This window comes from Phragmites australis, chromosome 15 (genome assembly GCF_958298935.1).
Source record: "Phragmites australis chromosome 15, lpPhrAust1.1, whole genome shotgun sequence".
NCBI classification, from domain to species: domain Eukaryota; kingdom Viridiplantae; phylum Streptophyta; class Magnoliopsida; order Poales; family Poaceae; genus Phragmites; species Phragmites australis.
In genome coordinates, this window is record NC_084935.1 from 7,123,939 (window position 1) to 7,151,469 (window position 27,531).

At 48.3% G+C, this 27,531-nt stretch overlaps 2 protein-coding genes across 2 annotated transcripts; one reads left to right on the plus strand and one right to left on the minus strand.

Moving 5' to 3' along the window:
• The first annotated feature begins 17,963 nt into the window (after positions 1–17,963).
• On the plus strand, positions 17,964–19,794 carry LOC133892805 (uncharacterized). The gene is made up of 2 exons (XM_062333759.1): positions 17,964–18,559; positions 19,245–19,794. The coding sequence occupies exons 1-2, from the start codon at positions 18,131–18,133 to the stop codon at positions 19,608–19,610; spliced, it is 795 nt and encodes a 264-aa protein (XP_062189743.1). The 5' UTR covers positions 17,964–18,130; the 3' UTR covers positions 19,611–19,794.
• Positions 19,795–26,314: 6,520 nt separating this feature from the next.
• LOC133891900 (uncharacterized) lies at positions 26,315–27,086 on the minus strand. The gene has a single exon (XM_062332602.1). The coding sequence runs from the start codon at positions 26,972–26,974 to the stop codon at positions 26,750–26,752; it is 225 nt and encodes a 74-aa protein (XP_062188586.1). The 5' UTR covers positions 26,975–27,086; the 3' UTR covers positions 26,315–26,749.
• Between the last annotated feature and the right edge of the window lie 445 nt (positions 27,087–27,531).

The following is a 27,531-nucleotide window of genomic DNA, read 5'->3' on the forward strand; positions in this document are numbered from 1 at the left end:
TTCTTGAATTGATCAATGAGCAATAAAGTACCTTAAAGAAACAAACTAAAGAATTTAAGAAATGCAATGCCCTTCATGCTTCTTTTGTTTCCAATTATAAATAATTATTGATCAAATTCGAATTGCTAAACAAGGAGAATGAAGAGCTTACAATAAAACTTGAGGGTATTGAATCTCAACCTAAGATCGCTTTGGAACAATCTATCTCTCTCTTTGATTTTAATCCTAAGATAGACGATTTCACTTTTTGTGATGATTTTATTGATCTATCTTACAACTTTACAATGAGACATATGTTGAGAATGTTATTGTAGAATCATATAATGATCTCATTGCATAAGAGAATGATGAGCTCAAGCAAGAAGTGGAGAAACTGAAAAAGGATGTAGCAAGATTGAAGGGCAAGAATCATGTCCAATCTCCTCAAGATAAACATGATAACATGGTAAATAAGCTTGCGGAAGGGTCCCGTGACATGCTTCAAGTGTCATCAAGAAGGTCATAAATCCTTCCAATGCAAATAAATCAAAAGGTGGCTAAGTAGAAGAAAAAGGTGATGAATCTCTCAAACAAGACCTCCAACATCAACACCAAGCCTAACTACAAGATCAAGACTAAGAGCAACCAGTACAAGCACAAGAAGAAGGAGAATAACAAAGTGGTTGAACATGTGGTTGGGAGAAAGGATTGTAGATGTAACAAACATATTTGTGTGCCCAAGGAAGTCATCACCAATATAAAAGGGTCTCAATCAGTTTAGGTTCTAAAGAAGACTTGAAATCCACGGGTCAGCTCAAGGGATTTGGAGACTTGACTCACAAGATGAGGTGAATGTTCAAGCAAAAAAGTCAAGTATACAAGATTGTGCGCATTTATGAAAACCTTGATTATCATATACCCAAATCTCCCTTCCTAAAGTTAAAGGGGGGGGGGAGGGGTATATCTTATGGGTTATAATTTTGAGACTAACATATGTTATAAGTCATATCTTTTATAGTCTCATGAAATAATCTACAAGTCTCTGGAGGTATGTAATGCTTAAAGGCTTTAATTGATATTATTATCAAATCATTTTTACATTTTAGCTACCCCCATGCATAATATATTTTAATCTTCCTATTTTGATATATTGTTTAGTGTGCAAGTATTGTCACATACCTACATATGGTTCATCATAAGTGGGTCTAATCATATGCACATACATTGGGGGAGTTTAGACCATATTATATGAATTTCATAAATTGTGATTTATATCCATTCCTACAAGTGATATTATCTTATTGGATAATAATTTATGAAACTCTCTCCCATTTTCTCTAATTTTTTTCTCTTGAAGTCAACATGTGTTTGTAGCATTTTTGAGATTGTTAACAAAGGGAGAGCATTTTAGCGACCAAAGCAAGATGACATGCCTAGGGAAAGAACAAAAAAGAAAGCAAAATATCTAGGGATGCCAAAGTTGACAAATGGGAATAAGAAGATGCAAGAAGTGCGGAAGGATTTCAAGACATCCACAAGTGTTATAAAGAATACAAGTGGTATCAAGAGCACATAGTAAGGAGCTCTTGCATGGATCGATCAAGAGAGATAGTGGTGATAGGGGAGAATTGTCTCTATGACGACCACAATAAAAGGGGGACAAAATAAAGGTAAGAATAAGGTATGATAAAATTTGATCTTTCCCTTACAATTGCTATCATTTTTTATTCTTACAATGCATCCAAGCAACTAGGTAAGGCCTTGTGCCATTTACATTTTGTTTTCAATTGGTATATTTTAGTATTTATCTCTTGCTTTGGTTGTGTTGTCATCGATCACTAAAAAGGGGGAGATTGTAGTGAACATGGTCATTTTAGGGAATGTATGTGATTTTGGTGATTAATGATAATATAGTCAATAGGACTAACATATTTGTCAAGTATATGCTTTAATAGGTCTTATGTATGCAATACATGAAGAAGCCATCGTAGTCGGGATAAAGATTGATTAAATTAGAGAAATCCCAGGAAATAGGACCTCACCGGATGGTCCGGTGTTCAGCATAGTTCACACACCAGAGCATTTTGTATCTGAAGTGGTTCTACAGTTCAACACAACGGATGGTCTGTGTTATGGAGAAGTGTACGCACCAGAGTGTTTTGACGCAGAAGAAAAAATTAAAGAACACACCAGATGGTCCAGTGTTGAAGTGATGTACACACTGTAGCATTTTCCACGAGGTATAGCAGGGGAGTTGTACATAGCAAATGGTCTGACGATGAAGAGGAGTATACACCGGAGGTTTCATCGGAGTATTTTCCAGTGAAGAGAGGAAGTTTGGTGATCAGAATGTTGTACACACCAGACTAATGCACAGTGATATGTGGCTCGATCGGCTTAAGTATACACACTAGATAGTCCAGTAATGAAGTTCAAGGTTACACCAAAATATCTAGTGTTCACAATGGTTATGCGTGGGTTTCTAACAACTAGTTTTCAACTGCTCTATGCATCAGATGATTCGGTGTTTGTACTGGTGTTAATATCGGATTATCCGGTGTTCAGTGTCTTTTGTGACCATTCGAGCAACGACTAGTGCACAGGTTTGAGGTTATAAATACTCCTTCTTTCGGCCATTTGAGTGTGCTAGAGTCCAAGGAATCCATAAATACTTGAGAAGATATACAAGCCATCAAAGTGCTAAAAGTGATCATCTAAGATAATTAAACATAAGATTAGGTGTGATTAGTGTTAATAGTTCTAGAGAGAGTTATTGCTAAGTGTTGCTGTCTAGAGAGGGGATCAACGAGTGATCCTACATTGTAGCAAGTGGTACGCTGCCACCTTGGAGTCTTGGTGATTCGTCAGCACCTTGGACCTTGGTGGCTTAAGCTTGTTAATCCTCCGATATGGTGTGGAGCGGCGGCAAGACTCTTGTACAGGGACATGGAGATCCTTACCTTGGTGGCTCAAGCTCCGAAGTGAAGACGATGATAACTGACTGGAAGAGAGATTTGTGTGAGGCCTTGTATTGGTGGCTTGGTGGCTCAATCTTCTTGAGGCCAAGGTGGCTCAAGGTCCGTGACCGGGTGTCGTCCGGGAGCTATAGCGTAGGTAGATATTCTAACATGGATGAGGGGTGACGTTTATGCCGTCGATGCCATGGGATATAAATCTTTTGTGTCGAGTTTGCTCTCTCTACCTTCTTTACGTTTTCATATTTACATACTTGCAATTTATCCTTACTTGTTTACCTTCCTAAAGTAGTTGGCTATAGGTTGCAAACCTTTTGAATAGTAGAATAGACACACTAGATGAACCTATAACACATTTAGATTGAAATTGATATATGTTTATCTTGTAAAGTTTTTAGAGCCTATTAATTTTAAGTGTCATAATTTAGCCCTCTCTTGAAACGTCACCGATCCTTTCAATGACCTCATGTTGCTATTCTGCAAGATCAACATATCTCTGTCAGTTCGATGGAGGTACCTCAGTTGATTTTGTCCCACTCATTTGGGAACTGTGGGCACCCCTGCGAATAAATTTTTTCGCCTGGCTCCTCATCCGGTGCCGCATCTACACGGCAGATCATCTACCACGTCGAGGCTGACCGAATTTATATTTTTGCTCTCTGTATATGCGCAACCTAGAGATTATTGACCACTTATTCTGCGAATGTCCTTAAGCGACTCAAGTTTTGTCAAATTTGCCAGCCCTTTCATCAACGGGTCACCCTCTCTCTTGCTGTTGGCATAAGTGCGTTATAACCGCGCCACCAGCGGCACGTCACAAGCTAATGAGCTAGTGCTACACACAGTCTGGAATTCGTGGAATAAGCAGAAACAACGAATCTTTGAGGAAAAGCATAACTCGCTGAACACACTCTGCTTTCTCATCAAGGACGAGTTTAACGTTTGGGTGCTCGTTGGTGCGAGATAGATTGATCCGTTTGCTGTACAATTTGCACAGTACAGTATAGTTTTTTCCTTTGTTTCTTCGTTTTCTTTTCCAGGTCCTTGTGCCTTATCTTTTTTTTCTCCTTCTAATAAATGTATAAATCGTTCTACTGCTTTTCGTAAAAAAAAAAAAACTAGCACCAACACAGTTGGCTGCTATAGCATCGACAAAGGATTGCACGTTCCAGTTTAGGAATGTAAACTTTTGGGCTCGTGTCGGAATCAATTGGACCCATTCAGTCCGGATAACGTATCTTGTTCTGTTGCTTGGGCCCAACACGTTTGATTGGACCTGATGGCCCTCACCGAGTATGGCAGACCAGAGCATCACCAGCAGCTTCCCTAACTCATCCTCTATAGTTAAATATAGAAAATTTGACCCTAAAAATCCTCTCTAGTAACTCCCCTAACCCATCTCTTATTTTTGAGTGTATCAAAAACTAGCCTACCCATCCTCCAACCAAATATAAGGGACTTCTTCCATCCCTTATCCAGTCATACCTCCACTGTTGTGTGAGCCATTCCTTTACAAGATATCAATAAATAAAGGAAAATAAGATATATGAGCTGAGATTTAAAGAATCTATTGGAGAGTGAAGAGATATATGAGAGGAATCTTTTAAAAAAGACCCCTATATGGGAATATAGAGGATGAATTTTAGGGAGAGATGATAACGATGCTCTAACCAACCGGGTCTATCTTCCTACCGGTAGGACTTAAATAATTTGGACTCATCTTATGGGCCCATTCATTTGGACTTTCGATAAAGGAAGATTTACCGCCTCTTAATATCATATCAAGATGATAAAGATTAAGAGTATCATAGTTAAGATGGGCGTAACCTACATTTGGACTCTATTCTTCTCATGCCCTGATCGGCCTTATTTAGATTTAGCAATTCTGTACTCAATGAGCCCTTCTTCTTCCATTTTAAAAAAGGCCTGATCCAGATTGGCCTACCACGTACTGACGTACCCAAGCCGTTGTTGGACTGGGTTTAAATATGCTCATTGCCCAGTCCACCTACGCATATCGGTCCAGGCCCATTTGAAGGCGGGATGGACGGTGGCACACTGTCACCAGCCCATACAAGTCACGGTGCTACGGTGGTATTACTACAGTGCTTGTCAGGAAGACCGACAGTCTCCTCATCAAGGCTAGACCGACAGTGATCAGGTAGGGCGTCCATGTAGCATCAGGTGCACGGCCGCACTCACCACCGCTGCACCGCACGCCAACCAAACGACCTCTGTCTCCCAGCTCGCGCAGCTGTTTGCATTTCTCGCTCAGCCATGGTGTCTGAATCTGATCGTGGAGATGAACTACTGTATACACACCACCGCGTGGCGCACTAGTATAATCTGGTGACATGATTAGCAGCTAATGATCGACGCAACGTGGCCTGCATGTTGTGTCCCAAGCAAATGCGCGCCCGGCCCCTGCGCCCGCACGCGGATCCAGCCACTCACGAAACATACCAAGCGAAGGAAAGCATCGACCATGAAAGCAGAAGACCAGAAGTGCCTTCTTTCTCTTTCTCTTTCTCTTTCTCTTTCTCTTTAGCATTCCATTTCCTTCGCCAAAGAATATGACCGCAAAATTAATGATGCGTTTACATGCGGCATACAGATCGAACTGACCGAATGAACCCTGATAAAGAAATGTAAAGTTATCAGTGTAAGGTAAATGGAGGTTAGGCAAAGCATGCACAACATGGGCACTTGGGCAGGAAGGGGAAGGCGGACAGATCGCAACGTGGCCGGTGAAGACCGAAGCTGTCCCAGGCTGGCGTCGTATGTGGTGTCCTGTCGCCTTTCCTTCGCCACCGCCACGTTCCGTTACACATCGCCTCCCCTCCTTTCGACCCCTTCCACCCACCCAACCGCTACCGTGTTCAATCGGGAACCTCTGCAATTATAACTAAGTAACTATAGAGGACTACAGTAAAATATATTAAGATGTATCTTCAACCGTCAAATAAAAACTAATAGATATCCTCAACCGTCAGATAAAAACCAACGGATCAGATCAGATGCTACAACTGATGAACAATAGGAGTCGTCGCTACAGCATAACAAAATACTGTTGCTGCAGTGCCACTGTAAAATTATTGTTCACCTACTTATATTTTACTGTTTCAGCTTTGTTGGGGATGATCTCCCGTACCCTTTCGGATGGCTAGTCGAAGTCTACTGGTGGCTGAGCATCGATGCATGTTGCAGTTGTATTTCAGGAAATGCAGGCGAAGGCTATGGTGGACCTTCGGTCGGAGGCCGAAGGTTGATCCACTTCCCCCACCCGTGTAGGCAAAGGCTATGGTGGGCCTTCGGTAGAAGGCCGAAGGTTGATCAGCGACTTCGCCCACCCGTGCAGGCGAAGGCTTTGGCGTGCCTTCGGTCGGAGGCCGAAGGTCGACCCACGACACTAGAGAGCAGGAGCGAAGGTCGTGGTGAACCTTCGGTTGGAGGCTGGAAAGAGATCCGCGGCGCAGTCATGAGACTGGCCGAAGGCGCCCAATGGACGTCGAAGCCCACATAGCCGCTCAGGGTACAGTTGTAATTATAATAATGTACTTGATTGTACCATAATACCCCCGAATATGCCGAGAATGTGGTAGTTGAGGGGGTGAAACTATAAATCCTAGCGTGGAGTGGTTGAGTACGGGCTATAAATAGGGCCATACTGGACCTGAGACGACAGAGGAATTAAGATTATTCACCTCTAAACACGTGTCACACCCAGGAGCCTTCGGCTTTCTCTCGGGCTGAAAGCTTTCCTTGTTTGGGATCTTGATTCCAACAATTGGCGCCGTCCACGGGGATCGAACAGACTGAAGCTATGCCACCCAAAAAGAAGACGAAGCCACTTGGTACATCGGAGACATTACCAGAGCCTTCGGCTGTAGCCGGGGCTTCGGCTGAAAGGCCCCCTTCGGTGGTGCCAGGCCCAAGCAACACTTCGACTGGAGGAGCCTTTGGTGAGCGCAAACAACATGATGGTGTTGATGTCGTGCCCCCAGGTGATAACGGAGACAGCCACAAAGCAGCCGTCCAGGAAAACGCAGCAGCAGTGCGGGTCATAGAAGCCAATGCTCGCGCCCGCTTCGAGGCTTCGGCAGAAGAGCAAAGGAAGGCGCATGTTGAAGAGTGGGATGACCTAGGTGACTTCGCAGAATATGAAGACAAAGATGAGACACAAGAGGAAAGAACAGCCAGGCTGAAAGCCGAAGAATTGGAGAGGCAGATTGCACCGAAAAAGTGCATGCTGGATTGCTTGGCGGCAAGACCTTCGGCGACAGTCGTGCGCAGGCGATCCAGAGTCTTCGCTCTCCATTGGCTTGCAGAACCAGCCGTGCCCTTTGGGCTTCAAGATGCCTAGAGTGGTAATGTTTGACGGAGAGTCAGATCTGAGAGAATTTGTAATGAGTTTCGAGGCGGCAGTCGAATCCGCTGGAGGAGACGACGCGACTCTGGCGAAGGCCTTTGTATTGGCCGTGAAAGGGATAGCAAGGTCGTGGTACTCCGTGTTGCCTCCAGGATCCATTTATTCATGGGAGTAGTTGCGCAACGCCCTATACAACAATTTCCGAGGAAATCAGGCGGACAAGATTACTATAAGTGACCTCTTCGCATTGAAGCAGCAGCCAACAGAGACATTGCAGAGCTATATGCGTCGCTTCGTACACATTCGCTGTCAGGCGAAAGGCCTGAGCGAAGACACAATCATCGATGCCGCCATACAGGGCATCAGAGGAGGGCTTCTGGTAGGAAAGCTTACACGAAAGAGGCCAGGGAGCGTACAAGAGCTCCTCAATAAGATGAAAGAGTATGCAAGGTCCAAGCTCGATCACCTTCGGAGGAAGAATGAAATGGTAGCCTCGAAAGCACTAAAAACAAATACGTCAGCCAGGGAAGCATGCACTGGACACTCAAGAGACCGATCGAAGCATGTTAGAAAAGCTGAAGCATCCGAGTACACAATGAAGCAAAAAGATGTCAATGAGATAGACTCCGGACCAATCAAAGTCACCCAGGCGGTAAGCAAAGGGCAAGGTGGGGCTACTTGATGAGGCCGGAGTGGCAGAGGCCGAGGCCGAGGAGGCCGAGGTGGACGGGCTCCACAGGACCCGGTCACATTCTATTGTGAGTTACATGGCGAAGGCGCTGGTCATAGGACTAAGCAGTGCCCACAGTCATGGACATGAAAGAAAGCTTAGCGAAGCAATCCTTCGATCATGCAATAATTGTGCATCACACCACACAGTTCAGGCATGGCAAAGTATGGGAAAACAATCAGAACCACAACCCAGGCACAACGTTCGCTAACCATTGGCGACCAATGGTTGCGCCAGCACAACAATATATTCCCATAACTTCGGCCTAGCCAGATCAGACGGCTGGACAGTTGGCTTTCCAAAGAGAGCTACCTCCGTCTCCACCAAGACCAGCGATCGAAGCCCCCCCTAGAGACCAGCAGGTCGATGAGCACAGTGAATCGTGGATACAACATAGTGTTGGTAATCTCAGGAGGATCCAATCAGGAAACAGAATCGAAGAGGCAGCGAAAAGAATATGTGCGAAGGGTTAACCACGTTGGTGTAGGGCCAACTTATGTTCACTCAAGATGGTCCAATGTGCCCATTACATTCTCATGGGAGGACATGAGGGTTCTAGATTACCTGCACACGGACGCCTTTGTGGTTACGGCAAACATTGCAGGAAATGAAGTGCATAGAATTCTGATAGATGGCGGAAGCTCGGCGGATATCATCTTTGCCGATGCCTTTGACAAATGGGTTTGCGGCGAAGTGACCTTAACCAGGCTGGGTCTCCACTACTAGGCTTTGGCGGAAACGCAATCATTGCTTTGGGGAAGATAGCAATCCCGGTGTCATTTGGCGAAGGGTCAAACTTCTAGATGGAGGACATTACCTTCGATGTGGTCGATATCAGATACCCATATAATGCAATATTCGGACAAGGAGTACTGAATACATTCGGAGCAATACCGCACCATGCATATCTGTGTATGAAGATGCCCAGTCCCGGAGGCGTCATAACGGTGCTCGGAGATCAACAAGTGGCCCGTAGGATTGAAGTGGGAATCACTCCAGGTAGGAGAAATGTCCATGTAGTGGCGGGAGCTTCGATGGATCTTGGAGAATGTGAAGACCAACCTAAGGTAAACAAGGTGGCAAAGGCTGTACCGGAAGGGCAGACCAAGAAAGTGTCATTGTGTCCTAACAAGCCAGACAAAAAATCATTATCGGGGCAGAGGTCACAGAAGGAGATCAGCGAAAATTGATAATGTTCCTTCGCAGCAACGAAGATATCTTTGCCTGGTCTCCGAAGGATCTGCAAGGAGTCAGTAGGGAAATCATTCAACACACTTTAAATTTAGACCCAAATGCGAAGCCAAAGAAGCAAAAGCTTCGGAAGGCTTCGAAAGAGAGGGAAGAAGCAGCTATGGTTGAAGTAAAGAAGCTGCTTCATGCTGGCGTGGTATGCGAAGTATTACATTCGGAGTAGCTAGCAAACCCGGTGCTAGTTAAGAAAAGTAATGGCAAGTGGAGAATGTGCGTATACTTCACAGACCTAAACAAAGCCTGTTCGAAGGATGACTTCCCACTACCAAGAATTGATCAATTGGTAGACTCTGCTGCTGGCTGTGAAATGTTGAGTTTCCTAGATGCGTACTCTGGGTACCACCAGGTTTGGATGGCGAAGGAGGATGAGGAAAAAACAAGTTTCAGAACCTCCTTCGGCATATACTGCTTTGTAAGGATGCCCTTTGGCCTTCGAAATGTTGGCGCTACGTTCACCAGGTTGGTGCAAACAGTGTTGAATTCACAACTAGGGCGAAATGTTTTGGCATATGTCGATGACATAGTGGTCAACAGTGCCAGGAAGGACCAGCACCTCAAAGATCTCTGGGGAACTTTCAAAAACTTGCGAAGCGCAGGCCTAAAGCTAAACCTCGAAAAATGCGCCATTGGGGTACAGTCTCGAAGGCTGTTGGGCTTCTTGGTCTCGAAGAGGGGCATCGAAGCAGAACCCCAAAAAATTCAGGCAATAATTGACATGAGACCTCCGTAGAGAAGGAAACAAGCACAGTGCCTGGTAGGTAGGTTGGCAGCGCTAAATCGGTTCATCGCAAAATCGGCAGAGCGAAGCCTACATTTCTTCAAAACGCTAAAAGGCTTCGACCCATTCAAATAGGGCACGGAGCAGCAAGAAGCCTTCGATGAACTGAAGAATTATCTAACGAAGCTCACTGCCTTGTCCAGCCCCGATCCCGAGGCTGATTTGTTGCTATACATAGCAGCATTCCCTTCGGCAGTAAGTGCCATACTTGTGCAGAAGAGGCAAGAAAATAAAAGTTGCAACAATTTCCAATATATTACGTGTCAGAGGCCCTGGCGGGCCCGAAGAGGTTCTACACCAAAATGGAAAAGGTGGCCTACGCACTGGTGATGGCATCGCGCAAGCTTCGCCATTACTTTACGGCTCACAAGATTACAGTGCCCACTTCCCTACCCCTTCATGACATGTTTGAAAATCGAGAAGCTATAGGGAGGATGGCAAAATGGGCAGAAGAGAGCGCTCCACTCATGATTGTTTTCATTGCAAGAAAAGCAATGAAGTCCCAGGCATTAGCGGACTTCGTAGCTGAGTGGACGCCGTAGGCCGAAGCCTCAGCAGAAGAACCGTCAGACCCAATCTGGATCGCATATTGTGACGGGGCCTGGGTGGCTTCAGGAGCGGGTGCGGCGGCGGTACTATCTTCGCCTTCGGGAGTAAAGCCGAGATATGCTGCCAGACTCGAATTTTGATCAACAAACAATGTCACAGAGTATGAAGCCGTCCTCCTTTGCCTTCGCAAGGCGAAAGCTTTGGGTTCCCGAAGGGTGTTGATTAAGACAGACTCTAAAGTAATAGCAAGCCAAATTGACAAGACATTTCAGACAAAAGAACCAGAGCTTGTTAGATACATGGCAGTGGTTCGAAGCATGTAAAAGCACTTCCTAGGATTCACAGTCAAGGGTATATCATGAAATGATAACTTCGAAGCAGATGACCTCGCGAAGGCCGCAGCACAAAATCTGCCAATACCGCCAGATGTATTCTACCAGAAATTGAGTGTGCCAGCTGTAGAGGACTCTTCGCAGAAGGCACGCTCAATTGCTATAATTGAAAACAAAGATTGGCGCTCTCTCATAATGGCTTATCTTTGTAGCTGCTATGAGCCCGAAGATAATGTTGAAGCGAAGCGCATGGCTCAGAGAGACTGGAACTACAAAATTGTGGGAGACGACTTGTACAAGATTAGAGTCTGTGCACCTATGCTGCAATGCATATCCCTGGCAGAAGGGCAAAATTTGCTGAGAGAAATACGTGGAGGACTGTGTGGCTCGCACGTAGGCACGCGAGCCCTAGTTGGAAAAGTATACAAGCAAGGATTCTTTTGGTCAAAGGCGGTCAGTGATGCGGACTATATAGTCCGAAGTTGTACGCAGTGCCAGTACTTGGCAAAGGGATCAAACAGGCCTTCGACGAAGACACAGCTCATTCCACCAATCTGGCCATTAACGCGGTGGGGAATTGGACATTGTCGGCCAGCTGCCAGCCACCCCAAGAAACTTGCATTACGATGTTGTTGCAGTAGAGTACTTCTCCAAGTGGGTGGAGGCAATGCCGCTGGTGAATATAACGTCAAGAAATATCCAAAAATTCTTGTGGCAGAACATCATCTGCAGCTTCGGAGTCCCACACGAAGTTACCATGGATAATGGCACGCAATTTGATAGTGAAAGATTCAAGCATTTCTGCGAAGGCCTAGGAATCAAAGTCCACTTCACATCTATGTATCACCCACAGTCGAATGGAGTCGTGGAAAGGGCAAACGACATCATTTTTGCTGGTGTCGCGAGGCGTCTGCAAGGCCTGCCGAAAGGAAAATGGGTGGAAGAGTTACCGAAGGTCTTATGGTCTGTAAGAACAACAGTAACAAGACCGACCGGTTTCACACCATTTCGTCTGCTCTTCAGCAAAGAGGCGATGACTCCAGAAGAGTGTAAAAATAGATCATTTAGGGTCACAAATGAATCGGCGCAAGCGAAGAATTGACATCAAAAGATGCGCTTGAGGAAATGAGACTACAGGTCGCCGAAACTTGACTAAATATCAGGAGGAGACTAGAAGGTGGAGAGACAAGAAAGTATCCTTAAAGGACTTCGCCCCTGGGGATTTGGTACTACAAAGACTCAACAATGCTTCATCCATGGGAAAACTGCAAAGCAAGTGGGACGACCCCTTTTTGGTGAAGAGGTCGTTAAGGCCTGGTTCTTATCACTTGGCTACTTTAGAGGGTGATGACCTCCCGCATACTTGGAATGGGGACAACCTTTGCAAGTTCTATGTGTAGTAGTAGAGGAAGTCTTTGCATCACTGGGCGAGGCACTCAAACCAGTGAACACTTATGTAATTTTGTTTTCCTTTCATGTAATAAAAAATGTACGGGAGCTGTACTCTTTTCCTCACAGGGGGAACCCTTCGTTAGGGCGTGAGGTTTTTAATGAGGCAGCGACCTTTGTAAACATTAATATATATGGAAATACCCCCAAGAAAGCATGTACTTTGGTTTGAGTATGCATAACTCGTCGTCGAAGTGTGACAGCCCTTCAAAACAAGGGGGCACACCAATCGACGAGAAGTGGGCCGAGAACCCGCTGTAAAACTTGAGGTGCAAAGTGTCAAAGAAAGAAACCTTACCCTTCGACCTAAAAAAAAGAGCTGAAGTGCTGCTCGACCTAAAATCAAGCGGCACACCTCTCGGCAAAGTCGAGGGCTAAGAGTGCCCGCCCCCGCACCGAAGGAGAAACAAACCTTCGGAGAAAAAAAAAAGCCGAAGTGCTGCTCGACCTAAAATCAGGTGGCGCACCTCTCGGCAAAGTCGGGGGCTAAGAGTGCCTACCCCCGCACCAAAGGAGAAACAAACCTTCGGAAAAAAAAACCGAAGTGCTGCTCGACCTAAAATCAGGCGACGCACCTCTTGGCAAAGTCGGGGGCTAAGAGTACCTGCCTTCTCACCGAAGGAGAAACAAACCTTCGGAATAAAAAAAATAGAAATTACAACGCGAGATCAAGTCACGTACTACCGGGCCGTTAAGAGTAAAGTTCCCTCTGCCGAAGGTCCCTACGGCTCTAAAGTTAGGGGGGACGGCGTTCTCAGAATAATGCTTCGCTTGCATTGCTGCCGAAGGTCCCTACGGCTAAAAAGTGAGGGGGGATGGCGCTCTCAAAATAATGCTTCGCTTGCACTGCTGCCGAAGGTCCCTACGGCTAAAAAGTCGGGGGGGGGGGGGACAGCGTTCTCAAAATAATGCTTCGCTTGCGTCGCTGCCGAAAGTCCCTACGGCCCTAAAGTCGGGGGAGGGGGGGGTGGACGGCGTTTCCCGAGCGATGCTTTGCTTGCGTTGTTGTCAAGCGTCCCTAAAGCTTTATAGTAGGGCGAGACGGTGTTGTTGAGATCACACTTTGTGCGCGGTGCCGCCAAAGACACAACTCGATAAGCACAAGTATAATAACATAGTAATTGTCTCAAACATCTTTTATCCGCAAAATCATCAATATCAGGATCAACAAAATCCTTATACCATCAGCTAAAGCCAAATTGAAAGGCTATGCCTTGACTAGCATGAAAAGGCAATGTTTTGTCCAATGGGGATCCAACGTAAGAAGATGAAGTGGACGAAGATACATGCGGAGTGCTCCTACCTTCGGTATGTCACACTATTTGCGAAGAGGGTCCCCGGCGGTAACAAAATTGAAACTGGTGAGGCAGGAGCCCGCCGCTGTCATCCTCTGGCTCGGGCTTCGGGTCGATGAGAATATGCAGAGGTTCGAAGTCTCTACGCGCAATCCAATGGGAATCGCGCTCAACTCTATGGGTACCTAAAACCGAAGGGCTAAAAGATTTCCAAAATGCTTTGGATCTGGCATTCATAGCATCATAGGCCCTACACTTCGCCCTCCAATACCTCTCGAAATCGATATCTGGATGGCGTCAGCGGAAGGAGTCCCAACAAGACCAAGACATGAAAAAATTGTCCCGCATCATTGTAATGGGAACAGCGTCTTCGACTACCTGTGCAATGTCCGAGGAGAGGACCTGCGCAGGGAGCGAAGATAGTCAAAAACATTTAACAAAAAACAAAAATAATATATATATTACAGTGCCTCAGTCAATAACAAAATTTCAAGGCCAAATGCGACGCTTCGCACTTTTTCGTCACACCTTCCCTGTCTCTTCGGTCGCTGCGGTCGTCGCTTTAGACAAAGGGTCATCCCTCGCCTTCGCCTGCAATAGAAAGGTTCGATCAATGTGCAGACGTCTGAGAAAATTAATTATACAAAAAAGGACTCGCTGGCGGTTGATCTCCGCCTCCCGGAGGGTGAGCTTGCGGCCATGTCTACACCAGTAATTAGTGGTAAACGACCGCGCGATGGCCTTCGACGCCCTCGACATGGCCGAAGTAGACATATCCGTCGAATAGCGGAAGGTGTGTTTTTTGAAGTGCAACATGATGGTCATAGCCGGTCATTTCAATTGACTGTACTATACTTCGGGCTAAGACCATGGCACAGAAGTCGCTGTATAACTGAGCCGCGGGCAGAAGGCTTCCGCTGGTTTCGTTAATTCATCCTATAAGCCCACCCAGCCCGACAATATCAAGCGTTGGAGGCACAGCCGAAGCACCAATCCCTTCAAATGTATTGCTAATGGCTTCGCAGGCTGCGACGGCCTTCAGCTCTAGCTCTCCAAGCAAATTAAGGGCATCTTCGGATAACGCCTTCGCCTCTCCTAGTTCTTCATGCAGCCACTATGCTTTAGTTATTTCAGCGGTGCAGAGTGCTTGTAGCTCGGAAAGTTGCGCTTCGGATGCCTGTAGATTTTGCCGGAGGTACTTGACCTCTTCCTCGGCGCTCTGTTTGCCTGAGCGGAGGGAGATCATTTCCTTTTCAAGCTATTACAAGCGCGCCACAGCTTCCCTCGCTCGGTGCGCGAATTCATGTTTTTGGGTTCACCTTTTTCCGCCCGGGCCCGGAGCATGTCCCTCTGCGTCTCCGCATTCCTTGCGCGGGCTTCAAAATTTTCCCCCTATTTGCGCTGAGCGCGCGAAATAAGCATGGCCTGCGACAGCGCACGAGTATGAGAACGAGTAACAAAATAAACAATGCAGCAAGGTAACAAATAAACATAATAAAACATATGCAGATACCTTCACAATGGCCACGTTCGAAGCATCGATGAGTTCGGCGACGGGCTTCCCCGCGAGGGATATCTCAAGCCCGGGTAGGACGAAGGTGCTGAAAATTTTCTTGGCATCGCTAACCTCCCCCGAGCTTGGTTCAAATGATGATATCTTAAACGCCTCGGCTTCGATAGCCTTCACGTCGATTAAACCACGTGACTCATGAGTCCCTTCTCACCATGGCTGGGCATGGGTGGCGTAGACTCCTCCTCCGTCTCCATGGCTTTGTGGCCACCGGACGACTTGTCAGAGGACAAGCTCGAGGACGAAGAGGAGGATGACGAGTCGGCTATCGCCTCAATATTCTCGGCCCCTTCGACCTCAGCGTCCCCTGCCGCTGGCTCAGCGGTTGTACGCGGCTCCGACGGCTCCTCCTCGTCGTTGCTAAGGATTAGCGTGGGAAGATCCACGTGCGTGCAAAAGGATGATTTTGGCGAGTAGAGAAGCCCCTGCGTGCCCTCCGGTGGCTCTTGTTAGAGGGGTATAGCCTGGAGGGCTACTGAACCATCGGGAGTCACTTCTTCACAAACGTCGTCGAAGGCCACCTCGTGAGGCCTCTTCCTGAGGGCGAGGGCTTTCTTCTTCCTGCCTCCTTGAGGCAAAGGGTCCGGATGTCTTCATTTCCTCTGGCCACCAGCGGGGGGTTCTCCGCCGATGTTGGCGACCGGGGAGCCCTCTCCACCTTGACCCAGCAAGGGTGCGTTTGCCTTTGGCCTGTCTCTGTAGGAAAGACCCTTGAACTCCAAAATTCGGTTGAGCCTTCGCCCAAGACCCTGCTCAGTGCATAGTTGGGCTTCACCCTGCGTGAACTTCCCAAGCAGCATCATGGCCCTGGCCTCGACTTCGGCCACCGTTAGGTCTGGCAAAGATCAAGAATGGTAAGCAACTCCGGGATGCTCCAGTCCTGGCTAAGGGGCCACACTCCCACTGCAATGAATTATTCTACAAGATCTCGAGTGGGCAGGTACTTCGCACACCTGGAGAAGGCTTCAAGTGCCGGCCATTGAGAGGCCTTCAACTACACATCTAGGGCGCGGTTCCCCTTCACTTCTTCACATTTGTAAACAAGAAAATCTTGTTGGTCCACCTTGTGGTAAAACCACCATTGTGTCCAATCCTTCGGCCACTTATTTTTAAAGTTTAAACATCCATAATGGGCTTCGCTCTGCACACTACGGGCGAATACTAGCTTCGGCTGGTGGTGGAGCCGGTGGGCGGCGGCGAAGGCCCTGGCCAACGCCTTCGCTCCTTCAGATCGGGCAGCCCAAGCGAACAGACCAAGCTGCACAATTTCATTGGGCATGAGCTGATGTATGTAGACTTCAAACAGTTTCAAAACCTTAGTGACCATCTCGTCGCAGGGAAAGCGGAGACCCGCACGGAAGTAATCGACGAAGACGATAGCTTCGTCATCTGCGAGCTCTGGCATCTCATGGCTCCCTGGGAGCCTAACCTTTGACACATCGTTGATCAAGTCTTCCTTTATGAGCCCGACTAACACCTCGTCATCTACCTTGGACTGTCCAATCCAGTAAGTCTTCGGACGGTTTGACCTGACCTTCGGCGCCATCGCACTGAGTTGAGGAAGCTAAGAGATGGCGAGAGACTTCGGAAGCGAAGAGAACGTGAGACACTTCGTACGAGAGCTATGGCTTAAGCGATTTCACGCGGTAAAAAATGAACTACCGCGCGACGCGTATTTATATCGGTGAAAAGGGGGCAGCGGCGGTTATAACGAGACGTGTCGGAAGTTGAACCACAGCCTTAAAAGATGTTTTAGTAAGCAACAAAAACATTTAACGTCCTTGATACGATGGTTGTATAGGGGCAGGATGGTCATACCAGCATTAAAAAAATTAATTTAGTACAAATTAACAGTTGAGGGGGCAATCTGCAAAAAAGTTAACCTAGCCCCCGCAAGCCTTCGACGGGCCGAAGGGGACATCGTTGAGCTACATCTTCCGATTTACAGGCTCGGCCCCTCGAAGATGAACCATACCTATAGGGGACTATTGTTGGGGATGATCTACCGTACCCCTTCGAATGGCAAATCAAAGTCTATCGGTGGCTGAGCACTGATGGATGTTGCAGTTGTGTTTCAGGAAATGCAGGCGAAGGCTATGGCCGACCTTCGTTCGAAGGCCGAAGGTTGATCTGTGACTTCCCCCGCCCGTGTAGGCGAAGGCTATGGCGCACTTTCGGTCGAAGGCCAAAGGTTGATCAGCGACTTCGCCCACCCATGCAGGCGAAAGCTCTGGCGTGCCTTCGGTCGGAGGCCGAAGGTCGACCCATGGTGCCGGAGAGCAGGAGCGAAGGTCATGGCGAACCTTCGGTTAGAGGCCGGAGAGAGAACTGCGGCGCAGTCATCAGACTAGCCGAAGGCGCCCGATGGACGTCGAAGCCCACATAGCCGCTCAGGGTACAATTGTAATTATGCAAATGTACTTGATTGTACCATAATACCCCCGAATATATCGAGAATGTGGCAGTTGAGGAGTGAAATTGTAAATCCTAGCGTGGAGTGGTTAAATACGGACTATAAATAGGGTCATACTAGATCTGAGACGACAGATGAATTAAGAATATTCACCTCTAAACATGTGTCACACCCAGGAGACTTCGACTTTCCTTTGAGCCGAAGGCTTTCCTTGTTGGGGAGCTCGATTCCAACAAGTTACTACAGTAAATACATTACCTTCTATACTGCAAGGATCCGGGTCCTACCGCGCCACCCTACCTACTTAACTTGCGCTCCACACGCCGACCCGCGCGCGCCTCACTTGATGACCCCTTCCCTTCGCCACCACGTTGCTAACAAACAAGCTGCGCCACCGCACGAGTGCACCTCGGCTGTAGGAGCTATCTAGCTACCTTGCAATGGCGCCGCGGCTGCTGGCGTGCTTCGGCCGCAGGGGCGGCGCGACGGCCTCGGCGCCCGATGAAGCAGAGGACCAGCAGCAGGTCGCCCCGGGCCCGGTGTTGGTGGAGCTGTTCTCGTCGCAGGGCTGCGCGGCGTCGCCCGAGGCGGACGCGGTGGCTGCGCGGCTGGCGCAGGACTCCGGCGAGGGCTCGGTGGTGGTGCTGGGGTTCCACGTCGACTACTGGGACTACCGCGGGTGGAAGGACCCCTTCGCGTCCAGCGCCTGGACCGTGCGCCAGAAAGCCTACGTGGAGGCGCTCAGCCTCGACACGCTCTTCACGCCGCAGATCGTCGTGCAGGGCCGCGCTCACTGCGTCGGCACCGAGCAGGACGCGCTCGCGCAGGCCGTCCGCGACGCGCCGCGGTACCCCGCCCCCGCCATGAAGGTGCGCACACCACGTCTTGGATTCGATCTTGTTTCCAGCTTGCCATGCGCACAATTATAGATCAATCGATCGATCGATGTAAAATATTCAGCGAAGTGCTTCGGAAACTTATCAAAGATCGATTCAGATCTACCACTAGGCAGGTAGTACGTGACATCGTGTTCAGCAGAGTAGAAATTCGCCGCACCGTTCAGAAGCTAAACAAAATTAACCAATCAACTAACTCGCTGCGGGTCACAACTTAGAGGGTCTCCAATAGTATATATTAGCTAGCTATAAGATTGTCCATATCATATTTTTGTTTGTTTAGTGGAGAAGAGAGGTGAAAAAAAAGAAAAACTAGCTTTTAATATGTAGATACACTACAATGCATAAGATATTAAATATAAGACAAAAAGATATATGTGATTGGTTGAGAGAGAATATGGGTGGTTGGATTAATTAAAACTTTAATTGTGTTACAGACTAACCATTATAAAGATAAGTTTATGCACTGTCTATATATGACGTGAAAAAAATAATAGATAGCAATTAACTATCTAGCTAGAAACCCTATTAACTCATTTCGATTCTGTAGATGGGGTGTCAGTGTCACGGCCGGAGTAACGTGCCCGTGAAACAATCGTGCATGCAAAGTTACCACGTCACCAGCTCATGATTGATCGATGTCTGATCTGATCCGCAGGTGACGTTCCAGCGGCCGAACCCGACGACGCTGCAGGCGTCCTTCACGGGGGCGCTGCGCAGCCGCGTGGAGGGAGCCGGCGGCGCGAGCGTGCTGGTGGCGCTGTACGAGAACGGGCTGGTGACCGACTGCGGACGCGGCGAGAACAAGGGCAAGCCACTGCTGAACGACCACGTGGTGCGGCGGCTGGAGAAGGTGGCGGCCGTGCGGGAGGGCGCCTCGGCGAGGAAGGCCGTCTCAGGGACCGTGCAGTTCCCGCTCTGGGACGGGTTCCGCGCCACCAAGTGCGGCCTCGTGCTCTTCGTCCAGAACGCCGCGCTGCAGGTGCTCGGCGTCCAGCACTTTGACCTGCCCGACAACGTGTGAGCGTCACTGGGCGCTGCGCGTTGCGCTCCCGGAGGTGTGGTGGTGCGTGTGATATTCTTTGTACGTAGCGTTTGATTGCCGTGTGTACTGCAGTAGGAGATTGCTGGAGGGGTTAGGGTACACGGAAAACTGAACATCTCCTTCACTTTTCTGCACAATGGTATGGGTACTCTGTTTTTTTGTACGATGGTGCGTATGATACTCTGCTTTTACGCTGAGCCTGGTTTAATCGTACCAAGTGTGTGTCTACGTGCGCCATGCCTTGGCGTGGGCCGTGGCTGGCAAGAGATGCGCCGGTGATTTCGCTCGTTAGCTTTGGATCGGTTTTGCGTTTCAGAAGCCCAATGGATATGCGGGGATTAGGGAGTATGGTGTTCTGAATGGACGTGGGCTACTTGTGCTTTTTAAGTGAGAGTACTCTCGATCGTTCAGTGCATGAGATTGGAAGGTTCCTTCCTGATTCAAGACTCGCTAACTCCCACAGATTAGAATGTTTCCCAGCTAGGAAGGCTCCAATCGATGCAACATCAGTTTCGAGGCATATATCAAGCTAACTTCTCTGGTTCACTCTTCTTTACCCAACAATCTGCACCACGGGACGGTCTGTATGGAGTTTGTTGTTGTAAACAAATATGACGAGACATGTCACGAAGTCACATAAACATTAACACGAGACGTTTGGCTGTTTTACGGGCCCCACGTCCAGAGTCAAAAGTAATATATGAGATTTACACTGATTCAAAATCGAGAGTCACCCTACATCCGGTCAGTGAGCCCCCGGGTCTCCTTGATGGGAGAGCTCTCTGGGGTTCGTGCTTATGAATGTGTTGTATTATAATTGAATATGAGTTAAGTTGCCTTCATGAACGGATTACATGGAGATATATAGCATGTGGACATGGCTATGTACAAAAGATGATATTGTCCTTTCGGTCTAGTACAACAAATACAATGTCATAGTCATCTGCTTATTTCACTTTGTCGCCTGTTGCATGGGCCCATGTCATGCGTGTCCTGATGTTTTTCGGCTAACTTCCTTCTAGGGTCTTCTAACACCCTAGAGGTTTGAATCATCCAGGTTTTCAAATGCTACAGAGGTTTGTATCTTCTGGATCTCTAGGGGTTCTCCCTAAAGTTGTTATCGTAGCTGGGAGTCAGCTCGATATGCTGGCGCCCGTGCAGGAACGCTCGAAATCGCGCTTTGAAGAAAAACAGCAAATTGTTGGGTGTGCTACAGTATTCTGACTAGAGTTCAGAACTAGGGTGTTTTTGTGCTGGCTGATTCAATCTTCAGCATCGTTTTCTCTATTGAACGTGCCATCCCACGCCCAGGTCTTGCGGCCACTTCTAACAGATGCTGATCAACTAACTGGCGAAACTGAAAACAGCGTCTAACTCTATCTTAACTACTGAACCCAGTTTTCTTAGCAAACTGGGCAACTAATACATTTATTCCAGAAAAGAAAATGACATGATTATTCATTCCAACAAATTAGCCCCTAATCATGGCATCCATTTTTCATCTCCACCACGCCAAGCCTGCTCTGCAGCTCAGCAAATTTCAGACGCCCGAGTGCCTTTGTCAGGATGTCAGCAACTTGATTTTCAATCGAACATGACTCTACTCGATCCTATCAGTGTCCATACGCTCTCGAATATAGTGAAACCAAGTGTCAATATGTTTGATCATGGTGCACTGGATTCTTATCCAAAGCAATTGAAGACTTGTTGTCCATCAGCCAACTTCACTTTCTTCTCCTCTTCTCCCAACAAACTTGCAGTCAGATTGCTAAGCCAAATGGCCTGACAAGCTGCAGATGCTGCTGCAACATATTCAGCCTCACAAGATGATAGAGTGATAATTCTCTGCTTTTGTTAGCTCCATGCCACCAGATTTCCACCAATGTAAAACACCATGCCTAAGGTGCTCCTTCTATCATCGGTGTCGCCTGCAAAATCACTGTTAGAGTATCCCATTACCCTAAATTCAGACATCTCTTGCCTCTAGTACATGTCATCCATAGCTGGCTGTCCTAGCCACATACCTCAATATATGCTTTACTGAAGCCATATGATATTTGGTAGGAGTCTCCATGTACCTGCTCACTACACCCACAACAAAGGCTATGTCAGGTCGCATGTTCACCAAATATTGCAGGCTCCCGACAATACTCCGATACTTTATAGGATCCACACTCTCACTACCATCCTCGACAGCTTCAACCTGCTCTCCATATGTGTAGCACAAGGATTACAAACTATCAAGCCTCCATTTCAACTATCTTCAGTGCATACCTCTTTTGGCACAAAGAAATACCTTCAACTCCCTGGCAAATCTCAATTCCAAGGTAGTATGACAGCAGTCCAAGGTCACTCATACTGAACATACTCTTCATTTGTTGCTTGAACTCAGTGATTGTAGCACTGGTAGAGCCTGTGATGACCAAGTTGTCCGCATATACTCCCACAAGCAAGATTTCCCCATTCTTCTCCCTCCAACAAACATCATTCTTCTCGGCAAGAGATGTCTCTCAAACCTGAGAGACTACAATGTATCGTCAAGCTTCACATTCCATGCCTGAGGAGCTTGGTGAAGACTATACAAGGCTTTCTTTAGCTTCAACATCGGAGACTCTTGATCATTGTTGATGAAGTCGGGTGGCTGCTGGACATATACTTCCTCAATCAGGTTCCCGTTCAGAAAAGCGGATTTGACATCAATATGGTGAACGCTCCAGGTCATATGAGCAGCTAGAGCCAACAATGTCCGGACAGTCTCCATCCTCGCCACAGGTGCAAATACCTCATAAAAATCAATACCTTATCTTTGTGCATAGCCTTTCGCCACTAGCCGGGCCTTATGCTTGACGACATTCCCTTGAGCATCTCTCTTCACCTTGAAAACCCATTTCAAGCCAATGGTGTGGTGCCTAGCCGAAAGAATAGCTGGTTCCCATGTCTCATTGCTAACAATGGCTTTCATCTCTTCTTCCATCGCGTGCCTCTAGCTTGGCTCTTTGAGTGCCTAATCGACACCGGCAGGTTCATCGGCCGTGAGCAAGCACATATTGATTACTCAACTCTAGATCATATGGCTTCATCGTGGCAAGGACATCTTGAATTGTGCGATGTTGCACGGGCACGCCTTCAGTGTCGTGTGACACATCCGTCGGAGGAGTGACCCAAGTCACATCCTCAGACGGTAGGCGCCAATTATCTCGGTGTTCGTCGCCAACGCCATCTATGGTGCTGCACCTTTATTAGCACGCCATGATTCATCATGTTCCTGATCTCCTGCGCCGCCTTCAGCTGGAGCAACACCTCCAGTGTACACTAGAACGCCGAAGTTCCCTTGTTGGCAGTGTATTCGACGGTGAAGCTTCATGGGTTGTCATAGCCTTGCTGTGATGCCAGTGCACCCCACTCCCACACCTTGTCCTCCTGGAACATGACATCTCGTGTGACATAAAGCTTGTGTGTTAAGGGATCATAGACTCGATACGCCTTTGCACCATCTTCGTAGCCGATGAACACGCCCAGAGTCAATCGATTAGAGAGCTAGGTGATGTCTAGCCCTAATTTCTTCACGAATGCGATGCAGCTGAACATCTTGAAATAAGACCCATTCAGTTGTCGCCCGTGCCAAGCTTCATAGGGAGTCTTGTTCTTCAGGCTCTTAGTCGGTGATTTGTTTAGGATGTGTACCACTGTCTTGATCGCCTCGGCCTAAAACCTCGTCGGCACCATCATGGTTTTGAGCAGCCTGCATGCCATTTCGACATCGGTCTAATTACAACGCTTGACCACCCCGTTTTGTCGAGAAGAGTACGGTGTCATGGTACACTGTTTGGCGCCATGTTCATCGCATCAATCCACGACCTCGGCTGAGTTGAATTCACCTCCATGATCGGTGCGGAATACCTTTAACCTCAGTCCAGACTCATTCTCCACGAGGGCCTTGATCTTGCAAAAGAACTTGAAAGCTTGGTCCTTCGTGCAAAGCAGCTCCACCCACATAACCTGCTATGGTCATCGACGATCAGAAGGAAATATTTGTTACCGGTCAACATCGCAAGGGTGATTGTCCTACGGAGATCCCTGTGTGTCAGCTCTAGTGCATGCTCCGCACTATACGTTGATGCCCAGGGAAATGGCACTTGATGCTGCTTGGCGATCACACACCTTTTACATGATTGTTCCACACACTCAATGTCCAGCATGCCCTCGACCAGCCCCTTTGCAGTGAGATGGAGCATGCGGAAATGAAGGTGGCTGAAACGTGTATGCCATCTCCACGCCGTGTCGTCGGCCTTTGTGAGAAGACACACATGCTCGGTGATGTTCAGTCCAACCGTGTACAACCGGTTTCGTGCGCGAGTCACCTTAGCCAGCAGAAGCTGCGCGTTGTCGATGCTGATCCGCCGACCTCTCTCACCACACGATGTACCACCAGCTTGTGTCCCGCAGTGCTACATGCGATGATGCTGCCTAATCGAGTCCTGGGACGAGGTGGTGACAACGAGCGTTGATGCGGAGTCTCAAACGAACTTGACATGGCTTATCACGACACCAAATGTGGTATCTGGCTCTGATGCCAATTGTTATAGCAGCTAAGAATCAACTCGATCTGCTGGCGCCATGCAAGAACGCTCACAATCGCGCTCTAAAGAAAAAACAGCAAATTACTAGGTGTGCTACAAAATTCCGACAGGAGTTCAGAACTCGGGTGTTTATGTGTTGGCTGATTCAATCTTTAGCATCGTTTTCTCTACTTATTAAATAGGCAAAATGGAACATGAATTACATGACTAGCTGCACGACAATCTAGCTGCACACCCGAACATGCTATCCCACGCCTAGGGCCCTGTTTGTTTCCCCCCTGAATTCTGAATTGTGAATTATAGAAGTTCACCTTGAGTGTATTATGAATTGTGTCATAATCCAAACATATATTTGTATAATACACTTATAGAATCTGACTGTTTGTTTACAGAATTCACAATCCAGAATCCACGATATAAGAACAAACAAACAGAGCCTAGGTCTTGCGGTCGCTTCTAACAGATGCTGACCAACTAACTAACGAAACTGAAAACAACATCTAACTCTATCCTAACTACTGATTACTGAACCCAATCTTCCCAGCAAACCGGGTAGCTAATACAATTATTCCAGAAAAGAAACTGACATGATTATTCATCCTAACACAAGTTGATTGGTGATGTGTCTTCGTGCCCCAGTTTCTTCGGGTAGCCATGCTTTAGTCCAATATATGCCGGAGAGAGATCTCCAACAGAGTTAAGCACCTTTAGCTCCAAGTTCTCATGAACTTTCCCTGTGAGAGGACAGAGAGAAGAGCAGGGGTATACATCTCTGTACACCGTCGGAGCGTTCACCCCGTAAGCACTCATGGTGCTCGCCGAGCTGTCCGCGCTCCGTCTCTCCGGAGTCCAGGAGTGACGCTGTGACGGCGCACACGTGGCGCACCACCGGCTCCGCGCACGCGTGCCAGGAGTCATAGGAGCACAGCCTACAGCCCGGCGACGATGGCGAGCATGATGCCAACCCGAGTTTGTTCCTATTCCGTCCCTCCGGAGTCCAGGAGTGCCGGCGCACGCGTGGTGCACCGGCCTCGCGCCACCCTTCCCAGCGGTCGACCGCGATGGGGCCGGCGCCACGTGAAGCCACGTGAAACGGGACCAATCCATCGGGCTTCGCGGCCTTGTCTGATGTAAGTTAATCATGTCTGTTGCGTCTGTCAGTCTCACTCTCTGTCTGCTGTTGCTCGTGTCGTGCAGTGCTTTGACGAGAGGCGACTCGGAAGGGATCCGCGTCCTCTAACGTTACCGTAGTAAAAATAGTGTTGCAAAGGTTACTGTAATAATAATATATTATGGAAGTGTAGCTACTCTAATTTTAGAGAAGCAAGATCAGAAGATACGGATCACTCCGAAGAGAGGTCGAAGTAATGAACGGCCCAGCAGATACCTGCGTACAGACAGGGATAACAGAGATCGATGGGAGCAGAGGCCTGTATATCGCTTCCGCTACAGATTCGCCTCTCGCGTCGCTGTGCAGTGACAGATTCTGCAGTGGCTCCACGGTGCGCTACAGCTGCTAGGATTGGATCCGGCGGTGCACAGTGCGACTGCTTAAGTTGCAGTCTCTACTGCGAGCGACTGCAGCGAAATCGAACCCGCGATTGACCTGACCTTTCTCTGAACCCAGACACCAGCTGGTGCAACCTGTTCGAGCTCACCTTGTCGACGTCTTCGTGCAGCAGCGCTCCTGCCTCGATCGTCTGGGCACGGTTCCCTCGCTGGCGACGGTGTGGAGAGTTTCGAGCTGAGAACAAAATTTGCTGAAGTGCCAGGAACTAGCAGTCTATCTTTCGCCCGGCCGGGGATTGAACACTGAAATTGCTTTGCAGGGTAACGTGCGCGTGTAAAGCACGCACGTAAACGACCGTGAACACGTTGGTGCACGAACCGATCGATCATAATGCCAACCGAGGCACATGACCTGTAATTGGTGGGACACTTCGCAACCAAGTTCCAAGAGGTTGATCCACAACACGCAAAACGAAGGTGAATCTCTCGCCCGGCGAATCATCAGATCTCAGGAAGACACTAGAAAGATGGGAGATTGGGTTTCCATACTCCAAAAAAATGTACTGTAATCGATGTAATCTTCCAAGCTTCAGATGATGGAATGATTTAGATTTCTCCCGTTTTCAATCAGTTCCATGAAATATCTACAGGAAGCATCATAGCCCTATGTATAAATTACAACAGCCACCAGCTTCAAAATCCCGCAAATTTCCAGATGTTAATCCCAACCACCGAACCCCACTTCTCGGTGGAAGCAATTCCTCTAAGTAACTGTACACGGGGTAATTTCTTGTTAACACACAAAACTCACTTAAAGTTAACCCACGTATCAGCGGCCCGTCCCGGTGTCACCGTACAGATCTAGATCGCGTCTCGGTGGTAGCCTGGTAGCCCAGCCCAGGCCCGAGGCCCAGCCAGCCCGAGGCCCGTCAACATCCCAAACGGGACGCAAGGCCCATCACAGCCCGTCCAACCGGCCCGCCCGCGCGACCGGGCGGCGGCGGCGTCGTCACTCGCATCGACACACGCCTAGCTCGGGCCCCAGCAGCTGAGGTACATGGCCTTGCGGAGCGACTCGTCGGCGCCGGCCTGCCTCCGGCCGTCGTCGGCGGCCGCCCGCGCGGCGGCCAGCGCGGCGGCCTGCGGGGCGAGCCCCGCCAACCGGTCCCGCGCCCCCGCGGCGGGCGCCCTCTCCCGCTGCGCCCGCACCGCGGTCACGATGGCCGCCGCACACACCCGGCTCAGCTGCGCCATCCGGTCAGAAACCGATTCCTCACCGTTCTTTAAGGCTTCGCCGCCCGCGCTTCCTTCCTTCGTTCCTTCTGTGCTAGTGTTGGAACTTGGGAGGTGGGAGAGCGGGGGAGAGGGGTCGGTATTTGTAGCAGGTGGGAGGACGATTATTGCGGCTGGTGGTTTTCGGGATGGGTGGTTTTGGTATCAGCTACCGCGTGCATCTGTTGGCTGGGTCTTGCATCTCTTTGCTCGTGCACCTCGGCGACTTTCTCTTCTGTCTCACGAGATGGCGGCGAAAAAATCAGAATGCGGGCGTAGTTCTCTCGATTTTTTTAATAATAGTATTTTAATGAAAAATTATAAAAATATAGTTTAAAAGCAAAAAATTATAAAAATAAGTGTCAATCAGCGCTTCGATTTCCAACTAGATATTTGTTAGTATTCGAAATATTGACTAGACCCTTGTCAAGTGGCCAGCTTGACGCTATAGAGATTGTTAATTGTACACGGAGGCATGTTGAAACTCTGAGTATCGATAAGTGGCTACATAACACCTGTCAGCACTTATGTTGGCCCGT